Consider the following 22,411-nt stretch of genomic DNA (forward strand, 5'->3'; position numbering starts at 1 on the left):
GTTACGCCCACGAAAACCTTATCATGAGAGTCTTAGCACGTATCAACACTGTAGCGAAAGAATATTTTCTGGAGAGAATTGCACTCTCAGGAAGGGGAGATCTAGAAAGCGTTTGAAACTATTCTGGGGAAATGTCCATGATACCTGTAAAAAATTAGTGTCTACCTGCTAAACTAAGGAACAGATAACAGGTTTTACGCGGAGGTATCGTTTGCAGAAGTTGTATCAGTTGCAGAAAGTTATAGAACAATTTCCGTCATTTGACCGCCAAGGCCTAGGTCGAACTAATTTAAAGAACACCATATCAACGTGGGAACATCTACACCGATCAAACAGTGATTTTATCCAGTTTCACCGGCTGTTGAATTCTGAATGGAATTCGAATAAGCCCGACCCGTTAGTGTAATTACGGGACCAAACTGAGAAGTAATTCAAAAAAAAAAATCACGATCAGAATGCCGCCACATATAATCTGCGGTATAGACCTGTTGAGTACAAAGTTAACAAGGAAGTTCTTCCCAGGAATTATGCGCAAAGTAAATTTCTGATAAATATAAATTTAAAATTTTGCCCCACCTTTCTTAAGTCTAGATATATATTTTTAAGCTAAATTTGTGCACTTTTAATTTTGTTAAGTAAGTACTGAAGTACGGTACGCCGAAGTCGCCATTATACAAAAAAAGAGAACAAAGTAAAATATATTTAGGACGGAAAAAGTTATTAAAGTTAGCTTTACTTTTGCTATAATAAGAGATCACAAACTAGAATTATAAGTTCACTAGTATGCCCTCAGAAATCGATTGGTATGCTCATGGAATGGGTGTTGGTGAAGATTTATGTTTAAATAAACATTAACTTATAACATTTTGAACATTAACATAGTGTCCTTGATATTATGGAGTAGTAACGGATACCTGTCTCCTTCACACTACAAAATGGCAATATAATCGTGTTTGGAAGCTCTCATATAAATACAGTCATACCGAAGGGCGACATGAAGGGCGACGCGATTTCTACGAACATCCTCTTAGAAGCGCAGATAGGGGCAATAGCCATTAGAGGTCTCTATTCAAACGACAGGACCCACGTAAAATAAATAGTAGGCAAGAATGTCCTATATATCGTGAAGCTGCCCATAGCTCACGGAGACGGACATTTTCAACGAACCCCTCCACCGGCTGTTTGGTTAGCTGATTTTTGAGGGAAATTCATCACAAAGGTCGTCCGTCCGAAAGAAACGAGGATAATCGAAATCGTCTATAGCTTTCAAAGCGAACGGTCGTGTTTTTTTTGCTCCCCGGTTTTTACTTTGTGTTTGTCAAACCAGCCGCGGTTTTTAAAAAATTTTCTTTAATTATCATATATATAAACATAATTTTTAATGATCCGTTCGCTTCGCGAGTGATGCTTTTGTGATTTGTGCAGTAGTTTAAACAAATATACAAAGTAGTTTGCATTTTTCGTCTCTTTGTTTTGTTTACTCTCCCTTTTTGTGCGTCGTAGTGGTGTTTGGTGTTGTTTTTTGCATGCACATAAACTGCACTTTTCGCTCTCACTCTCTCTCTCTCTCTCCTTCGCTCTCCCACACAAAATCTAAATTTCTCAGCGTGCAGACTGCTCTCGTGCGGTTCTTTTAACAGCTGGCTTGAAAGTTTTGGTTTTGTGTTTTCGTGCAAGCACAGTGGTCTGATTTCAGTTAAATATGGAAACCGTAAATGTTGTCTGCTTTTATAAAAATTGTTGCCAGGTTATAAAACCTGAGCAGCCAAAAATGACTTGTTGGCTATGTGATAGAATGGTGCATACTAAGTGCGCTGGTTTTAATGGCCGTACAAGTGATGACCTAGCAAAGGGTAAAAATCTAAATTACTGTTGTGATGCTTGCCTTGTGGTTGCGAACGAGATGAAATCGTTTATGCGCCAAACTAAAGGTGGCTTGAAAGAACTGATCAACAGTTTTGGCGTAGCTAGAGATAGTTTTCGTCGAGCCGATGATCTTCTTTCCGCGCTTAATTCACAGTTTAATGGCCTTAAGCTATTAGATGAATCTCCAAAGTGCAAAAAAGCCGCTGGTGGTAGGCTGCCTAAGGCCCCGCAACCACGGGCAAATGATCAACAGAACTCCACAACTGATCAGCTGTCAATCGCAGCAAATCCACATATGCTGCTAAGATCGGCAGCTAAAAAAGATTCGGAGCAATCCGATCAATCAGCTGTGGATGGACCCCACCCTATGATTGCTAAAAATTCCGAATTATCCGCATTGGTTTCTCAACCAGTGATTCCACCTGTCTCGATTAGTTTACCACCACAAGGGAACATTGAGTCCGGACTACCGGCACAAGTTGGCGCTTCAGAAATACAATCTGCAGCGCCAAAACCCCTCGCGGTGGTTCCACTAAAGAAACAAATTTTTGTTTCTCGGCTTGCCCCTGATCAAACATCGTCGGATGTATTGTCTTATATACAAGACAAAACAAAAGCCGATAATATAAAAGTGGAAAAATTTAACTTCTCTTATGCTAGGGACATATCATCTTTCAAGATAACTGTCCCAAACGAGCTCTTTTCGACCATATGTTCGGGTGATTTTTGGCCGGATAGTATGGTGGTAAAAGAGTTTGAAGCTAAGATCAAAAATAAGAAAAAGGTGCCCGTGGGAATTAAACTTCCCTCACGTGGCCAGACCACTGCACCATCCGCCTCTTCATCTTCTTCCTCTTCAAAAAACTAACTACTAAACTTACTATCTCCTATCAAAATGTTAGAGGCTTGCGTAGCAAATTAATCAAATTGTATTGTGATAGTCTTTCATTTGCATCCCATATTATAGTGCTCACAGAGACTTGGTTAAAGCCGGAGATACTTAACTCCGAAGTCTTCCCAGGTATGTACACTATATATAGGTTTGACCGTCCCTCCAGACGGGGAGGTGGAGTCTTAATTGCGGTTAGATCTACCCTCGCGTCGGAGGAGTTACTTTTGGACGATTCCCGTAACTCGGAATTCGTATGTGTAAAGCTGTCTTTTTCCGACAGGTCAGTTTATATTACGTGCTCCTATATTCCGCCATCTTCTGAATTCCCAGAATATCAGAATCATCTGTCCGCTATCCAGTCCATCTTGAATAAACTTTCTGACAGGGACCAATTGGTAGTTCTAGGTGATTTTAATATACCTGGCACAATGTGGTCCCCAGAAGAACAATCGAATATCCTTCTCCCCCTAGCACAACATGACTTTATTGACGGCTTGCTCGACTTATCCCTGTCGCAAGTTAATTATATTCCAAATTCTCTTGGTCGACTTTTGGATCTATGTTTTGTAACAAGTCCTGAAAGTGTGTTTCTGTCCAGGGTAGTACCTCTTACTCAACCTGAAGATCAATATCATCCTACTTTCGAGGTGGAAGTCGACTTAGGTACGGTATTAAAAGTAAATTCAGAGAAGTCAACAAATCGAATTCCCTGTTTTCGCAAGGCAAATTTTCGGAGGCTAAACAATTTTATAGCTGGCTTTAATTGGTCCGATCTTTACTCCTGCAACATAATGGCGGATGCGATTAATATGTTTTATACCGCAATTAAATCATTTTTTTACTCTTGTGTTCCGATGTACTATCCGTCAATCTCTAAACCTCCTTGGTTTAATAAAGAGTTGACACACCTAAGAAATGTAAAGTCCAGACTCTATATGAAATTTAAAAATACCGGTTCTCAGTCCATCCTTTGTAAATATTTAAGCGCTCGGTTAAACTTTACCGTGCTTAATGCTCAGTGCTACAAAAATTATTTAAACCGTTGTAAGTTCCAGTTTGCACGGGATCCGAAACAGTTTTATAATTTCGTTAGCACTAAGCGAAAAACAAGTTCTTACCCTTCCTCGCTATTTTTTGAAAACACTACGGTTACATCGGATCAGGCAATAGCCGATCTATTCGCCAAGTTTTTTCAAACAACATATTCAACTTTACCTCATTCCGAACAGCCATACTCTTATGCTGTATCTAAGTCGAACCTAATATTTTGCCCCACTATAAACGAAAGCTCACTGCTTAACGATCTTCAGCGTGTTAAACCGGTCTATTCGCCAGGTCCCGATGGAATCCCTGGCTGTGTGCTCAGATTCTGTGCGGAAGCCTTGTGCAAGCCTCTACTGAAACTGTTTACCTTATCTTTGGAATCTTCACAATTCCCTCATATATGGAAGGAGTCCTTTGTGATTCCTCTTCACAAAAAAGGTAGCAAACTGGATGCAAGCAATTACAGAGGAATCTCTAAATTGTCGGCTATCCCAAAACTTTTCGAAAATGTTATCACTCCTCATTTGCAGCACCTTTGTAGATCAATCATATCACCGTGTCAACACGGTTTTATGAAACGCAGATCTACAACCACTAACCTCTTGGAGCTAACTTCTTTCGTAATACAGGGTTTCAAAAATAATCTTCAAACAGATGTCATCTACACTGACTTCAGTAAAGCATTTGACTCTGTTAATCATTACCTTCTAATAAAAAAACTTGACCTTATAGGTTTCCCTGTTGATCTTCTAAATTGGATTTCAAGCTATCTGAATGGCAGGACACAACAAGTCCTCTTTAAAAATTCGTTATCTTCTATTCTCCGAGTCACATCCGGTGTCCCACAAGGGAGCCATCTTGGTCCGCTTCTTTTTACCTTATTCATTAACGACCTCCCCTTAATAATAAAACATTCGCGTGTACTTATGTACGCAGACGATGTTAAATTATGCCTCCAGTACAAGGACACTTCTTGCCGTTTGGACTTACAACCCGATCTAGACCGATTTCAAATATGGTGCCGTGATAACATATTAGACTTAAATAGCTCCAAGTGTAAAGTTATGACCTTTTGTCGTGCCAACCCAATACGCACGACTTACACTCTAAGTGGGTGCTCTCTGGACAGAATAACACGAGTTGATGATCTTGGTGTTCTTCTGGACCCAAAACTTAAATTTTCCGACCATATTTCGTCTATTGTCAATAAGACCAGGGGTGTGCTTGGTTTTATAAAAAGGTGGTCCAAGGAATTTGATGACCCTTACTTGACTAAAACCTTATTTATTTCGTTAGTCCGTCCGATTCTCGAGTACGGATCACCTGTTTGGAGTCCACAATACGCAGTCCACTCGGACCGCATTGAATCGATCCAAAAAAACTTCTTACTTTTTGCCTTGCGGCGCCTAAATTGGGATGCAAACCATATATTACCTCCTTATTCCAGTAGACTACTTTTAATTAATTTACCATCCCTAGCTAACCGTAGAACTATGCTTGGAACAGTCTTTATTTGTAAGCTTATTCGTGGGGATGTTGAGAGTCCCGACTTGATTAGTCGGCTTAACTTCTCGGTTCCAAGTAGAGTCACTAGAAACTATATACCCCTTATCTTAAATCATTGTAGATCTAATTATGAGTTGCATGACCCTTACAGAGTTTTATGTTCTGACTATAATAGACTTTATCCTATTATCTGTAATCTTGACTCTCTGCCGCTATTAAAGCAATCCATTTTATCTTTTCTATTACATAATTAGATCCTACTAACACTAATATTTAACATAGTTATTAATTTCCTCGTTCCTATTCTATTTTTTATATCGCGTCTATATCTTCTCGCGAATCGAGCCGTACGATACACGGCAGCGCCCCTCGGTCGGTTGGGCGGGAGGTGTGGCCGTGGGACCCGTGCGAAAAAAAAAAAAAAAAAAAAAAAAAAAAAAAAAAAAATCAGGGGATAGCTCCGTGAAGTACGTTAAGTTCTTACTCAGAATAAGACATTACAGCTCTTTACCCATTCAGTAAAGTAGAAGTAAAGTCGTTTACAATTAACCCGGTAATAGTTTCTAGCTTTTTGTAAGAATAAAAACCGTTCATACTTAGCCAACAGAGGAATAGATCCATTTATGTTTGGGCTTTAAAAATGAAACGCTTTAATCTAATGCTAAATGGAGTTCAAGTTCCTTCACAGGCTCTGGAATTCCACTACCCGAACTGTGAAGAAGTTTAAAGCTCATGAGGCTCAATATCTGAATAGCAGATCAAGTGGAATAAAACATTATGATCGGGGTCTTCAAACTACCATGGAAATGTTTGATACGAACTGTTTTATATAAGGCTTTGGTTTAACTGCCGATCAGTTTTGTCTGGTATATTGTGAATTCGATTCAATGACTAATATTGATAAGCATAGAAATAGTCAAGCCCTATTTTAAAATGAATACTTTACAAATTCACAATTTGCTTAAAACAAATATAAAGACAAAATCAATTTTTAAAGGAGTTTTCCTTTCAGACCAGCTTCCAAAAGGTATTCCAAAGTATCCGTCCTTAATTATTGCAGACACCGACACTTCAGATCAATCTGGAACTCATGGGATTGCATTCTATTCGAATGTCGCAAATAAACAGCATTCTTTGATTCTTATGAAAAATTTCCCCAAAAAAGGAATCCGTGACATATTTAAAATCTAACGCTAATAAACGTTTCTACAATAAACAACAGCTACAAGGATATTTTTCTAATACGAGTGGTCATTATTGCATAATGTATGGTCATTCTAAATGTAAAAAGAAAACGCTAAACAATTTATTAAAAAAATTTAAGAGAAATTATGTTTTATATAATGATAAATTAATACTTAAAATTTATAAGTCTAATGATAAAAAATAAAATGCAAGATATTTAAGAAAATCAATTTACTTTATTAATTGAGTCGGTGCTATACAAATCTTTCGTTTAACTCATAATATTTTAACATGATATCATAGGCCTTGTCTCTTAGAATCGGAAGCCTATGATACTGTCACGTATCTGGTCCTTCCGAAACGTCATCATCACTCCAGGGACAAAGCTTTTACTGGAATCCATACTGAGAGTGGATCAGTTCTTTGTCGTCTAAATACTCCAGAGTAATATTCAAATATTAAAGCGTCGTCACGTTCTCCTCAAATATCATCTTTTGGAACTGCATCAAGAATAGCTCAATTTGTTTCGGGTCCATTTTAGGTTGATAGTTTTACTCTCCAAGATTTTTTTAAAGACTGATGTTAGCTTTAGAAAACTCAAACATTTATATTGGAAAATTTCATTTACTTATTTATTTACTGATAAAAATTCAATTCGTGCAGAACTATATCTATTTACATCCTTCCCCCTTATATACCATATGGGTAATACCATTCTCATTAAGTTTCCTAAAAGGTGTATAAGTACAGATTTTGTTTACATAACTTTTAAGGCAAAAAAATCCAAACATCAGTATCGTCCTTGTTTGGTAAACTCAGAGCTAAGGTATAAGGTATCTCTTTCAGATTCTTCGGTGATCTCAAATCCAATACATATTTAGGTTTTCAATTTTTGTATAGCCAATCACAGTCTTTGATTCATTCAGAGTCTCTAAGAAGTCCTAGAAATTCAACAAAATTAAGACAGAATTTATTTATTAAATTCATATATGCATATCATATCTGAACAACGTGAGATTTTATTCATTATGCTCAAGTAACTAACCGCATTATACTTATTCATGTAATCACCATACTTTTATACTCTTCAGCACTATATATATTACAATATACACCGCGCATCATCAGATTAGCGCCCCATGCATCGCTTCGTTTCTTCTTATGTTTTGTATTTTGCCATTGCACGAAAATCTATCAATGTTATTGTTTTTGTTCACTAATATCCCCTTTGAGGATAAAAAGAATTAAAATCTTAAAAAAAAAGAATTAAAATCTTTTAATTCTGATTTGTTTTATTTTCGGCGAAAAATTGAACACGTATATTGCATCATCAAATTAGCGCCACCCAATGCAGTTTTGAATATCTTCCATAATTTGAAAGGTAGGACAACAACATTTTTTATGTTGTTAAATTGAAAGGTTTGCTTTAATTTTACGAAAAAGGTGGGTAGAGGAATGCTGTTAGCTTTCTATAAATGTGGGCCGTGTTGTCATAAAATTGCAGAAAAGACCGAAAGAACTATAGCCAATTTTATTAAAAACAAGTAAACTTTAAAGGGAAAAAAATGTCCAAAGCTCTCGCTCAAACAGATTTCTAAATATCTTCCCTAAATGATTTTTGGGGGCTTAAGGGGCTCTAACCTGGTGACGCGCAGTGTATGTGTTATGCTCTTTATATACATATATATGTCGGAGATTGAGTAGGTCTAACGTATTATTTTTGAATGTAACCGAAATTATGTTATCAATCCGTTATATTAAGAATAAGCAGCGAATAATTAAATTCACGGAAAGCGTTCCGTTATTGTGTGAGCATCATATGTGTGTGAATTCAAATGAGCATGACACCTGTTGTTTTTTGTAGAGTTTCGTGGAGTCAAAGTAAGGTTGATGAAATAAATGAGTTAAGTTGAGCAATAGAAGAAAAGCATCGGGAGAGCGACGCTTGAGTAAATTATCCTGGTGAGAACGATAGAACGCACAACAAACAGGCGACTTGCTGTGCTGCACAGCTGAAGTGAAAGAAAAGACGCGCTCCGCTTCTCCTAAATATGTATATAATTACACGGGTGCAATTTTTATAAGTCAAAGATGCAAAAATGACTCACCGTTGCTGCATGTGATGGAGGCCTCCTTAACAAGCGCTGGTGCTGATTTTTATGGTTAAAGCAAAGACACTAGAATAACAAGATGCGTATCGCAAAAAATTTTTTCCCACTATTTTTTAGGGCTGGCTCTAGAGGTGGCTTTAGTGTCGCTCGAATTTTTGCTCAAGAGCGAGAGAGCGGAGATCTCTACGGCTAGCAACTCTCTTCTACGCACAATAATAATAAAAATGTTTGTATTATTTTTATAAAATATAGTTTTAATGTGTATTTTCTTTTTTTTTTTTGTTAATTTATGTCATAAACTACAAAATTAACTATAACATTTCCAGATCGAAACTTTGTTCTTTTTATAAGTTGAAATATTGTTGAACTTAATGTTAACGCTGTAAAAGGTACTGCTCAAAGAACCCTGTTGAAGTTTTGCAACGAAATGCGCCTAAACTCCAAATATATTAATTCGTTTATTAGATCAAAATTGATTTTGGCCCGAAAATCGTCTTCTAGCTAGTATGCAAGTTATCCAACCCATAATTATAGCAAAAGCCCCAGTTAATAAACAAATATCAAACTGCAATCTCAGCAGCATTAACTTTGCCCTTGTCTTTGTCGCCAACACTTAGCCACCCGATAAATAACCAAACTTAAAGTAAACACAACTTCCACTTGGAGACCAAGCCATGATCAACTTATTGCGCTTCAATCAAAACTGCATCAGTCAGAATATTTCAATTTCACAATGCTGTGAAATAATTTCATTATAACGCTTTTATCCTAAACATACCTGAAAGTTCAAAAATTTCGAATGAAAAGCTTCTGGCCGAGGTTGATTGGATCAGGATTGAGAATTAGAAGATCAGTTTGAATTGGGAAGAGATCATGAACAAATCGTGAATATTCAAAAATATTGAAAAAAATCAAGACCAGGAAGAAAAGAAGAGCTGAGGGCAATCCCTCGCTACAACTAACAACAAAAAATTGAAGGAAGACCCAAATAGATAATAATCAGAACTATTAAACTGAAGGAAGACCACAACAGAAAATAATCAGGACCCCTAAACGGAAGGAAGATTCCAACGGAAAGTATCGTAAGCAGAAAATAATATTAAGTCTTGAAAAAAAAAAATGTTTTTAATAAAATAAAAGTAGATATAGGGCATACTATAAAGATTAAAATTAAACATTTCAAAATCAATTAAAAAAACAATCTTGAAAAGTTAGTTAATAGTTTTGAAAATTTAAATTTAACGATGGCAAACGAAGGTTTAGCACCAATATTTTTTGCGGGCGGGATATCCATCGCCACTAATCTGACAATGGAATTAATTAAACGATTAATAAATGTACAATTGTGCGAAGTGACCAGAATAATTGAAGTGATAGATGGGCAGTTAAACGCTTGCAAAAATGTAGTGAAGGATTATAAAATCCAAACAATTGACCCAACTACAAAATGCGAAACTACCTTAGAGGTAGTTAAGACTTTACCAAAGTTAACAGGACCCAATATGTATTCTGGAGAGAAGCAGCAGAAACTGTCATGAGTCTATATTAAATTCAAATATTTGATCGCTTTAACAATTCTACGTAATAAAATTATGGGAGCAGTACATGATGCTCTAACTTACCTTGGTACAGTTTTAAACTTCCAAGCAATTATTTCCAGATTGGATTTTATTTATAACAATAAAAGACCAATCCGCATTCTCGAATCAGAATTAAGCATCCTTAGACAGGAACGCATGACCATTACAGAATTTTACAACGAAGTAAACAAGAAACATTGACATTTATTATTATTATTAAGTGGATTTCTATGTGTACTGCGATCCAGTAGGATCTATTGGACTACCCCTTCATGACTCAAAGATCTCCCTGAAGTCCAATGCACTGTATAAAAGCCAGAATTTTATTGGGGTTCAGGGCTGCAATTGTTTCCCGTGGGACTACATACATGCCCAGTATTCAGTTCCTCCTGATGGAAAGCGCCGTGCAGTCACATATAATATGTGCAGAGCTCCCCTCCTCCATGCAACAGAAGCGACAGAGTTCACTGTCTGCAATGCCAATCTTATGCAAATGACTGCGAAGTCGGCAGTGCCCCGTAAGAAGGCCAGTTAAAATACGCACGGTGTTTTTCCCGTTTGTCATTAAGGTCTTGAATCTTTTGTGGTTATATTCAGCTCCTAGTTTGTCTAGGGCTGTCCTCACTTCATTTACTAGCTTATATGTTATCTTAGCGCCTTTATGACTGCTTGAATATCAGACAGTATAGGAATGTCCTTGCCACGATAGTTCCTTTGCAGATTAAACTCCGCACAGCGTCCAATAGCACAGACTTCAGCTTGAAAAATGCTGGTGTATCTGCCCATTGATTCGTGGTATTTTAACCTGGGGCCACTTACCTCGTCGGTGAAGGATCCGTCTGTATACCACTTTATTGTTTGTGGTTTCATAGGGTGTACTTTCCCCAGGGAAAGTGTCCAGTTGGACAACTGTTTTTATTACTGAGATGAGTGCTGAAGTTCTAAGCGAACCTGCGCTCAGCTGGCATCTCATCCCTTGGTTGCATCAGCAAAGGGATATCCCTTTTTAGGCTTTCAGCATCCTTTCTTGTAAGGTTGCAGTCATTTCCTGCTCCCTCAATTCTTATTAGGGTGGCTTTCCGTTTCATTTCAATGACGATATGAAGCGGCGTTACCTCCATTAGTACTTCTAGGGCTGCAGTTATGAAGTTTCACCTTAGTGGTGCTAAGGCGTGCTCTATCACCACACGCTATTACTCCATAGGTTAGTATGGGTCTGACTACCATGAGGTACAGCCATCTTATTATGCGTGGTGAGGTTCCGCACGACTTTGATGCAATTTTCCTACACGTGAAAAGTGCTCTGGTGCACTTATCAATTGTGTTACCGACATGAGTTTTGAAGCTACGTTTGGAGTCGAGGCTTATCCCAAGAAACTTAACTTCTTTGCTGGCCCCTATGCGACATTCTGACAGGGTTATTTACTTCATTCTCTGTAGCTTGTACCTATTTGTAAAAGGAACAATAACAGTTTTGCTAGGATTTAGGCTCAGGCCTACTTCCTTGCACCATAAGCTGGTCATGTTGAGGCCCAGTTGAATGATATCGCAGAGTGTTTCCTCATATTTACCTCTGGCTATAATGACAATATCGTCAGCATAGCCCTGGCAAAGTATACCTCTGCGGGTCAGTCTGTCCAGCAACTCGTCTACCAGCAAGCTCCACAAGAGAGGCGAGAGGACACCCCCTTGGGGGCAACCCCTTGTGGGAGATACTGTGGACGACTCTCCTCCGATAGTGGCCATGGCTCGCCTAGATGCCAGTAGTGATTTGATCCATCTACTGGTTGTTGCATCTAGTCCTCTTGTTGTCAGGGATGCGTTGACCGCCTCATGAGAGGTATTGTCGAATGCACCCTGTATGTCTAAGAAGGCACATAACGCCACTTCCTTATGAGTAAGTGAATCCTCAATAAGGCTTTTCAGGTGATATAGGGCAGTATCAGTTGATCTGCCCGCCCTGTAGGCATGCTGCGTCCGTTGGAGCGGATGCTCTACAAGCAGAGTGCTTCTAATGCTGACATCCACTAGCTTTTCCAACGTTTTTTTTTAGCAGGATTGGCTGAATGCCATCTGGACCAGGAGATTTGTAGGGCTGGAATGTACCAATTGCCCATCTTAATCTCTCCGTTCTTACTATTGATTTTGCTTTGGCCCAATCAGTAGAATACGGTCTATTTTGAGCCGTTACCGGGGTATTCCCATCCGTTTGAAGCGTGCTTCCCGGAAAGTGAGTTGCCAGTAGTAGCTCAAGTTTCTCCTTACTTCCTATAGTATAGGAGTTATCCTCCGTACGTAGTGCCTGATTTGATTCTGGCACTCCTTTGAAGATTGCTCTGTGAAGTCTTGCGCCTTCACATGTGTTTACTATTGCCTCACAGAAGGTTCTATAGTTCCTTCGTTTGGCTTTCCTGATCTCATGGTTATACATAGTCAGTTTATTCCGGTAGGCATCCCAGTTCCCTTCTCTTTTTGCTTTGTTAAAGAGACGCCTGGTCGCTTTCCGTAACTTCTCCAATTGGTCGTTCCACCATGGAGCATCTTTTTCCCTCTTGGCTCGACCAAGGGAGCAGTTTTCTCTAAACGCGTTAGTAAGACACGAGTTAATATCTTCTAAGGCGGCCTCCAGTCCTAGAGTGGTACGGAGTTTCCCGGTTACCCCAGAAGCTGGATTCCGCAGTAAGGAGACAATGAACCCTTCCCAGTTCGTATTCCTGGGATTGCGCCTACGCTCGCTACATTCTAGACTTAGCCCTATGTTAAAACGAATAATTCTGTGATCTGACATTGACTCCTCACGAGATACGTGCCAGTCGCTTATATGCGAAGCCACTGATCTGCTGGAAAGTGTAATGTCCAGAACCTCAGATCTTACCCTGGTAACAAATGTCGGAACATTGCCGACATTTAGGATTTCTAGATTGTTATTCAAGATAAATTCTAAGAGTGACTCACCTCTTTGATTCACTTCGCTGCTGCCCCATGTGCATTTGCATCACATCCGATGATGATGGGTGAGTGTGTCCTCTTGCAGTATTCTGCCAGTGCAGTGATTTCGGGCGGTGGGCACGCCTCGTCACCGGCAAAGTATACCGATGCCACCACAGTCTTCTTGGCTGCTCCCACATGGCTTGGCTTCTACCACGATCGGTACACAGTCCTGCGTGAGAAATTCTGTAAGTATATAATAATTAATACTTCTACATGCCAGGATACAGGTTCTAGGGCTAGAGGCCCGTTGATCCCAAATTACCTTGGCGTTCTTAACGTACAGCCCTGGTTATACCAGGGTTCCTGTACCAGGGCTAGCCCAAGATGTTGTTTGGTGAACATCCTTGCCAGCACAGCCGAGGCCGCCTTGGCGCGATGGATGTTCACCTGAGCTATCCCTGTACTTCCGACCATTAGATGATAGTCTCCATCGTCGGCGTTGCTGATCTGGAGATACCCAGATCACCATCCACCGGTATCGCTTCTTTCTTACTCAGCAGGTCTAGTTCCATGCCTAGCTCCTGAGAGGATATCGGGGTCTGATCCCCCATCTCGATGATGGTCGCATCCTCATCATCCGCCAGATCCCCGACCCCAGAGCCACCACCCTCATTCTTCCTTGATATGAGACGTCAATTCTATGATCCACTTTGTTGTTTTGCCCCCTGTCCTGGGGCAGAAGATGGTGATGTTGTGTGACAATGGCAGGTCGTCGCCCATCCTTACCTCCAGGGAGACACCGCTCCACTTACTGAGGCTGGGGACTGCTGATTGCAGCCACTCAGCAATGGTTGCGTTGCGGCAGTCCACTATCAGGTGGCCCACCCTGAAGTGGATTCCTCCAAACTAGGACTGTTTCCTCCAGTAGTGCGTCCTCGAGCTGTGAGAGGTTCTCACTGCTGAGGATGACTTTGGGGTACCCCTCTGGTACGACCGCAACCTTAATAGCCCCAGTTACGGTCGCATACGATGGCTTGCGTACCTCAGTTGCCTTTGCAGCCCTTGAGGTACTTGGGCCATCGAAGGTAGCAGTCAGTGGCCTGCTCTTCTCCACCTTCTGCCTCTTAGGCGATTCCGTCGGAGGCGTCAGAGTGAAGTTTGCCCGCTTCGAAGCAGAGTTGGGCCTTTGCTCTAGCGGCTGCGGTGTCTTGGCCAGAGATGACGTTGACTTGCCCTGCTGAACGTAACGAAGATACCACTTCGTTCTGGCCCCGCTTAGCCCCTTACGGTTAGGGTCATCCCGGGCCGTCCCGCTTGGCCAGCTTGAACCACATTCGAGTAACTCTGTGTGGCTGCCCGATACTTCCCTCCCGCAACTGGGCGTGCTTGTGCCGTTCGCGCTCCGTTTAGGAGCATTTTTTGGTGTTACCACCGAAGTTGGCCGCTCTACGTCAAGGAGACGCTCCTCGTAATGTCTTGCGACATTTCCCGCAGTCAAGGCCTGCGGTATTTTAAAATTATTTGGTCTATTGCTCATAGTACCCATGAGTTGCAGAGAAATAAAAGGTCCGCCTGGGCAGAGATCCGCAGTACCCGGGTAAGGCTAACTAGACCGGGCGGACGCCACTTGCCCGGACTCTCCGTTATCGACTGGGCTAGTTATTACACGGGCCCCCAGCCTGGCAGACTTTCGGCACGGGTCGAATGACACCTTAGTCCGGCCCGGAGATGTGGAAATTTTTGAGAGTTACCAGCTCCAGCCCAACTACGATTAGCCAGCACTCTTAGCAGAGACCTAACTAAGAGCCTGTTTCCAGCCGCCCTCACGTGGAGAGTGTATTTACCCATAAATAAAATTATAATGAAATATGGAAAAGATAGTGAAATAACCAAAGATACGAATATAACAATTAGGAGCAACGCTCTTAGAATTTTTATTTCTGGATTGAACGGTTCAATCTCAAAAGCACTCTTTTCCCTAAACCCACCAGACTTGCCAAATGCTCTGGCACAGTGTCAGGAACTAGAGTCTAACAATTGGCGAATAGGTATTATGAATTTAGGAATGAAAATAAAAAGAAAACTAAGATTTATTCCCGTAGATTCCAGAAAGAATAATAATAAATCACATAGAATGAATAATAATTGGAATAATAATCAGAACAATAATCAGAAAAATAATTGGCCGTCAAACGGGAAATTTGGGCACAATAATAATTGGAATTTAAATAACAATTCTAAGGTACAACCCCCACCAGAATACAAGTAGATAGTCTTCATACCTTATTGGATCCGAATAATAACTACAATAGTCAGAGTATGGTAATAATTATAGACGGGGATAATAATAACGGACAGAATCATAATAATTCAATCCATACCTAGCATAAAAAATTGAACCTCGTAAGTCAATTACCCCAGAAAGGAATGAGAATAAGTAACATTGATGAGCATAATTTTTTTGATCAGAGCCCTATCCGTCAACAAAAAAATAAAAGATTTCGAAAATAAGATTATGAACAAAATTTAAAAGAAGCATTCTGAAATAAATATGACACTTTCATTTTGAACGGATATTCGAGGAGAAATACCTAATACCTATACTAATAATGATAGGGCAATTTGTAGAAAACACTATCCTCATGCTGTCAGTCTCAGATTTCTTTAATAATGAAATCGATAGAATGCTAAAAGAACAAATTATAAGGCCAAGTAGAAGCCCTTATAGTTCACCAGTCTTAGTAGTACCCAAAAGGGTCAAAGCGAAGATGGAACTCTAACACATCGACTAGTAATTGATTATTAAAAAATAAACGAATACACAATAGACTACTTTCGAGGTGGCAATCGACATAGGTGCCGTATTAAAAGTAAATTCAGAGAAGTCAACAAAGCGAATTCCCTGTTTTCGCAAGGCAAATTTTTGGAGGCTAAACAATTTTATAGCTGGCTTTAATTGGTCCGATCTTTACTCCTGCAACATAATGGCGGATGCGATTAATATGTTTTATACCGCAATTAAATCATTCTTTGACTCTTGTGTTCCGATGTACTATCCGTCAATCTCTAAACCTCCTTGCTTTAATAAGGAGTTGACACACCTAAGAAATGTAAAGTCCAGACTCTATATGAAATTTAAAAATACCGGTTCTCAGTCCGTCCTTTCTAAATATGTAAGCGCTCAGTTAAACTTTACCGTGCTTAATGCTCAGTGCCACAGGAATTATTTAAACCGTTGTAAGATCCATCTGGCACTGGATCCGAAACAATTTTATAATTTCGTTAACACTAAGCGAAAAACAAGTTCTTACCCTTCCTCGCTATTTTTTGAAAACCCTACGGTAACATCGGATCAGGCAATAGCCAATCTATTCGCCAAGTTTTTTCACACAACATATTCTACTTTACCTCATTCCGAACAGCCACACTCTTATGCGGTATCTAAGTCGAATCTAATATTTGGCCCCACTATAAACGAATGCTCACTGCTTAACGATCTTCAGCGTGTTAAACCGGTCTATTCGCCAGGTCCCGATGGAATCCCTGGCTGTGTCCTCAGATTCTGTGCGGAAGCCTTGTGCAAGCCTCTACTAAAACTGTTTACCTTATCTTTAGAATCTTCACAATTCCCTCATATATGGAAGGAGTCCTTTGTGATACCTCTTCACAAAAAAGGTAGCAAACTGGATGCAATTACAGAGGAATCTCTAAATTTTCGGCTATCCCAAAACTTTTCGAAAATGTTATCACTCCTCATTTGCAGCACCTTTGTAGATCAATCATATCACCGTGTCAACACGGTTTTATGAAACGCAGATCAACAACCACTTACCTCTTGGAGCTAACTTCTTTCGTAATACAGGGTTTCAAAAATAATCTTCAAACAGGTGTCATCTACACTGATTTTAGTAAAGCATTTGACTCTGTTAATCATTACCTTCTAATAAGAAAACTTGATCTATTAGGTTTCCCTGTTGATCTTCTAAATTGGATTTCAAGCTATCTGAATGGCAGGACACAACAAGTCCTCTTTAAAAATTCGTTATCTTCTATTCTCCGAGTCACATCCGGTGTCCCACAAGGGAGCCATCTTGGTCCGCTTCTTTTTACCTTATTCATTAACGAATAAGGTAAAAAGTGTACTTATATACGCAGACGATGTTAAATTATGCCTCCAGTACAAGGACACTTCTTGCCATTTGTACTTACAATCCGATCTAGACTGATTTCAAATTTTGTGCCGTGATAACATATTAGACTTAAATGGCTCCAAGTGTAAAGTTATGACCTTTTGTCGTGCCAACCCAATACGCACGACTTACACTCTAAGTGGGTGCTCTCTGGACAGAATAACACGAGTTGATGATCTTGGTGTTCTTCTGGACCCAAAACTTAAATTTTCCGACCATATTTCGTCTATTGTCAATAAGACCAGGGGTGTGCTTGGTTTTATAAAAAGGTGGTCCAAGGAATTTGATGACCCTTACTTGACTAAAACCTTATTTATTTCGTTAGTCCGTCCGATTCTCGAGTACGGATCACCTGTTTGGAGTCCACAATACGCAGTCCACTCGGACCGCATTGAATCAGTCCAAAAAAACTTCTTACTTTTTGCCTTGCGGCGCCTAAATTGGGTTGCAAACCATATATTACCTCCTTATTTCAGTAGACTACTTTTAATTAATTTACCATCTCTAGCTAACCGTAGAACTATACTATAATAGACTTTATCCTATTATATGTAATCTTGACTCCCTGCCGCTATTAAAGCAATCGATTTTATCTTTTTTATTACATAATTAGATCCTACTAACACTAATATTTAACATAGTTATTTTACATTATATTCATTTCCTCGTTCCTGTTCTCTTTTTTATATCGCGTCTATATCTTCTCGTGAATCGAGCCGTACGATACACGGCAGCGCCCCTCGGTCGGTTGGGCGGGAGGTGTGGCAGTGGGACCCGGGCAAAAAAAAAAAAAAAAAAAAAATACCGGACAGATACCCAATGCAATAATATTATCTTACTTTGGAAAGTCTAAATATTTCTCAACAATTGAATCAGGAATCAGGATTTCACCAAATCTTAATAAAAGAGTCAGATATCGAAAATAAAAACAGCCTTTTCTATTAACAACGGGAAATTTGAGTTCTTACGTATGCCATTTGGATTACGAACGCACCTAGAATATTTCAAAGAGCAATGGACGATATATTAAGAGTACAACTCGGAATAACTTGCCATGCTTATATGTTTTCAAATACAACTGAACATCATTATACCGATCTAATTAAAATAATTAATAGTTTCCAACAAGGTAATATGAAAATCTATCTTGAAAAATCGAATTCCTTAATTTAGAAATAGCATTTCTTGGTTATATTGTTTCTCACAATGTAATTAAAACAGATCCAGAAAAAATTTCCACAATTATGAACTATCTAACTCCACAAGTTGACAAGAGATCTGCTTATACGCCTAGAAACGTGTTTTCATCGAGCTCCGTACAAAATCACTTAATTTAGTGAAGCAAATAGTTAATAACATAAAATATATAAATAAATCGAAAGCGAAAGAGACGCTATCGGCAATTTTAAATTGCTATACTATAACATTTTCTGTGTGTGGAATAAAAAAGTAAAACTAAAAAACAAATAGACAACGAACAAATCGATCGTTATAAAATGAGCCAACGCGAATTGCGCGCTCAGCGGCAAAAAGAGCAAGACGAGCGTCGACTCTCTTTGCACCGGAACAATGCAAACTTCACCATCGTGTCTGACGCCCGCGAGTGCCAAATCATCCACCCGGTCAATGACCTAGCACCTGCAGAATGCAAACGATCGCGATCTTGCTCACCAATGTTTATGACTGCACGAAATGAACCCGAACGCACTGAGAGCGTATCTCTCAAGCTCTCCCCATTCCAAACGGTGTCAAGTTCTTTAGCTACCAGTACAGCAATCACGATATCTACTGCAACTGCACCTTTAGCAACAATAACTGCAATAAAAACTGCAACAGCACCAACACCAACTCTATGCTCAAAACCGACAGCGGTGTACAATTCCGCTGTACCAACAACAACGAAAGCGAGAGCACTCACACCAACTCTTGAAAGCGGAAGCGGACAAGAACCATAACAAAACAAAAAACTTTGTCAAACAGGGCTGGATCGCTACATCCAAATAAAGAGAAAACAAGTTCCATGTTATACCTCTTACTAAGGGTAACATACAATAAACGAAAGTGCAGACTCAGGATGAGTCTAGCCACCGATCAGTGACCAAGTACCTGGACGAAGCTGGGAAAAGTGACTACACCAGCTGTGCCAAAGTGCCAAAGGATTTCAGGTTGTCATTAAAGAAATAGAGTCATCAGTGACAGCATCTGAAATTATTGCGGCACTAAAGTAGAAGAACTTCAACGCCAAAACGGTGATCAACATTCTCAACAGAAACAAAGAGCCGCAGCCACTCTTTAAAGTCGAAATGGAGCCATCGAGTCAGAAAGACAACAAAAAGGAAGTACATCCTATATATAAGCTACAGTATTTACTGAACTGAAGAATAACCGTAGAAGAGCCACACAAGCGCAGGCAACCTGTGCAATGCACCAACTTCCAAGAATATGGCCACACCAAAGCGTACTGCACCCTAAAATCCATCTGCATCGTTTGCAGCGATGCCCACTGTACTGTAAACTGTCCTAAGAATAAAAACGACAGTTCAAATAGGTTATGCAGCAACTGTGGCGAAAAACACACAGCCAACTAGCGAGGATGCATTGTTTAGAAGAAACTCATGAGTCGCCTAAACAAACGAGTGGATTCAGCTCGGGATCGTATCACACCAACAACTCACAAAGTAATGGAACCGACTTCAACTAACATCCCTTCGTCTGCCAGCCACCGAACAATGCCAAATTCTTCCTTTGCAAGTGTACTAAAATCAGGTGTCCAAGTACCGACAGCAGTCACCTCCAGCATCCAGAATAAAATTCGTTGCGTTGAAGCGATTATAAGAAAATAAAAAAGACCTTCATGCAAGAAACTATGCAAGAGCTTATCAGGAACCAAAACATCCTTATTCCAATGCTCATTTCTTCTAAAACAGGATAATAACTCCCTTAATAATAGCTACCAGGAACGCTATTGGCGTTCTTCAGTTCTTAGCCAACAGAAACATTGACGTTATGCTACTCTCAGAGACTCTCCTTACCGAAAAGTACAACTTCCAAATACCAGGATATAAATTTTACTTTACGAATCACCCGGATGGCAAGGCCCATGGAGGCACTAGGATACTAATACGATTGCGAATTAAGCACCACTTTCTTGGTAATTGGTAAGAAGACTGCATACAATGTACATCTATAAACCTCCAATGCCATTACGGCGCGTTTAACTCTGGCTGCTGTCTATTGCCCACCTCGCTTCACAATCTATGAGGAAAAATTCACAACACTTTTTGACTCGTTTGGTGAAAGGTTTGTTGCAGCTGGCGATTGGAATGCCAAGGACATGTACTGGGGATCTCGGATAGCGAACCCTAAAGGAAAATAGCTGTAAAACGCAATCATCAAACCGCAACACAAACTTAACTATGTTTCCTCGGGTGCGCCTACATGCTGGCCAGCAGATCCCATGAAGCTTCCAGATTTGATTGACTTTGCCATCACAATAAGGATACCCCAATCAATGATTACAGCTGAGGAACTTCCAGAACTCTCATCTGATCACTGTCCGGTGCTCTTTCATCTTTTGTACCAGTTACAACACATCAAGCGACCGTGTAGGCTTACAAGCAATAGGACAACTGGGCGAGGTACAAAAAATATGTTTGTTCCCATACCGGCTTTTCTATCCCCCTGGAAACCAAGCAAGACATTGATCAGTTTGCTGGTGATATAGAATTAATACTTGTCCCAGCAGCAAAAGCGTCAACTCCACAAGACAACCATGTATGCAGTATAAAGTTTAACAAGACAAGTAGAGATATTGAACTGCTTGTGCAGTGTAACGCAAAGAGTAAATTAAAAGCAGCTTCTCACAGACTTACCAAAGCGCTTAAGAAAGAAGAAGCGGACGCACAACTAAGGTATATCGAGAATCTCACCCCCACAGGCACAAAGACCACAGGAACCTACAGGCACCAACAGAAACGGTTGTACCTCTCCGTAACTCTACCGGAAACTGGTCTCGCAGTGACACGGACAGAGCAAGAGTCTGCGCTGATTATCTTAAAGAAGTATTTCAACCAAATCCAAATCCACTAACTCATTTACTCTCCCGCCTTTAACTGCATCTGACTTAGCACCACAAGATCCTGTAGAATTTCGGCCAAGCAAGATAACGAAAGTAATTAAAGAGCAACTGAACACTGGAAAATCGCCTGGCCCCAAAAGTGATCATCGAGCTCCCAATGTGTGCAGTTCTACGAATCTGCTTGCTCTTCAACGCAATTACTGAAATTGGATACTTCCCTCAAAAGTGAAAGAAATCAATTATAATTATGATCCCTAAGCCTGGGAAAGACAAAACACAGCCATCATCATACAGGCCAATAAGCTTACTACTTGTCTATCCAAGTTATTTGAAAAAGTCTTGCTGATATGCATCAGCCCCCACCTCAAAACACACAACACACTCCCATCGCACCAATTTGGTGTTCGGGCAAAACATGGAGTCATTGAACAGGTTAACCGCATCACAACAGAAATTCGCACTGCCTTTGATCACCGTCAATACTGCCCAGCTCTTTTCTTATATAAAAGAGTGTTCGCGGTCAGATGCAGTACAAGCACTTCAAGCGATTGTACTATAGAAGCCAGAGTGCCTCATGGAAGTGTTCTGGGCCCAATTCTATACACCCTATACACGGCGGACATCCCAACAAACTACCAGCTAACGATATCCACATTCGCTGATGACACTGCAATACTAAGTCGATCCAGATGCCCAGTAAAAGCTACGATGCAACTAGCACGCCATCTAACTTGTGTAGAACAATGGCTTGCAAATCGCATACGAGTAAACGAAGGAAAGTGCAAACAGGTAACATAAACAAACAAACCTGCCCACCCTTGATAATGAACCACATGCGCATCGCACAAGCCGATAACGTAACATACTTAGGTATTCATCTGGACAAGCGGCTCACCTGGCGGAAACACATAGAGGCCAAGACGACGCACCTCAGTCTAAAAGCAAGGGATCTACACTGGTTTATAAACGTTTGCTCTCCACTAGGCTTGGAGTACAAAGTCCTCTTATATAACTCCGTTTTAAAACCC

General features: G+C 40.1%; 1 protein-coding gene and 1 long non-coding RNA gene across 3 annotated transcripts in view; one reads left to right on the forward strand and one right to left on the reverse strand.

Moving 5' to 3' along the window:
• The window catches only part of LOC120284348, a 30,638-nt gene extending 17,049 nt beyond the window's left edge, over positions 1 to 13,589 (reverse strand). Inside the window, exons 1-3 of one of the 2 annotated variants that reach the window (XM_039291452.2) lie at positions 13,438 to 13,589; positions 13,140 to 13,358; positions 5,763 to 8,807 (exon numbers count right to left, since the gene is read on the reverse strand). In XM_039291452.2, the coding sequence (XP_039147386.1) occupies positions 8,711 to 8,807; positions 13,140 to 13,358; positions 13,438 to 13,589 (468 nt within the window). In that variant the 3' untranslated portion in view covers positions 5,763 to 8,710. Of the gene's footprint in view, positions 1 to 5,762; positions 8,808 to 13,139; positions 13,359 to 13,437 lie in introns of those variants that run through there. The other variant, XM_039291453.2, reaches the window with a different exon arrangement.
• LOC120284349 overlaps positions 1 to 22,411 on the forward strand; it is a 57,914-nt gene that overhangs the window by 29,503 nt on the left and 6,000 nt on the right. The gene's annotated exons all lie outside the window — the stretch shown is intronic.

This window comes from Drosophila simulans, chromosome 2R, assembly GCF_016746395.2.
Source record: "Drosophila simulans strain w501 chromosome 2R, Prin_Dsim_3.1, whole genome shotgun sequence".
NCBI classification, from domain to species: domain Eukaryota; kingdom Metazoa; phylum Arthropoda; class Insecta; order Diptera; family Drosophilidae; genus Drosophila; species Drosophila simulans.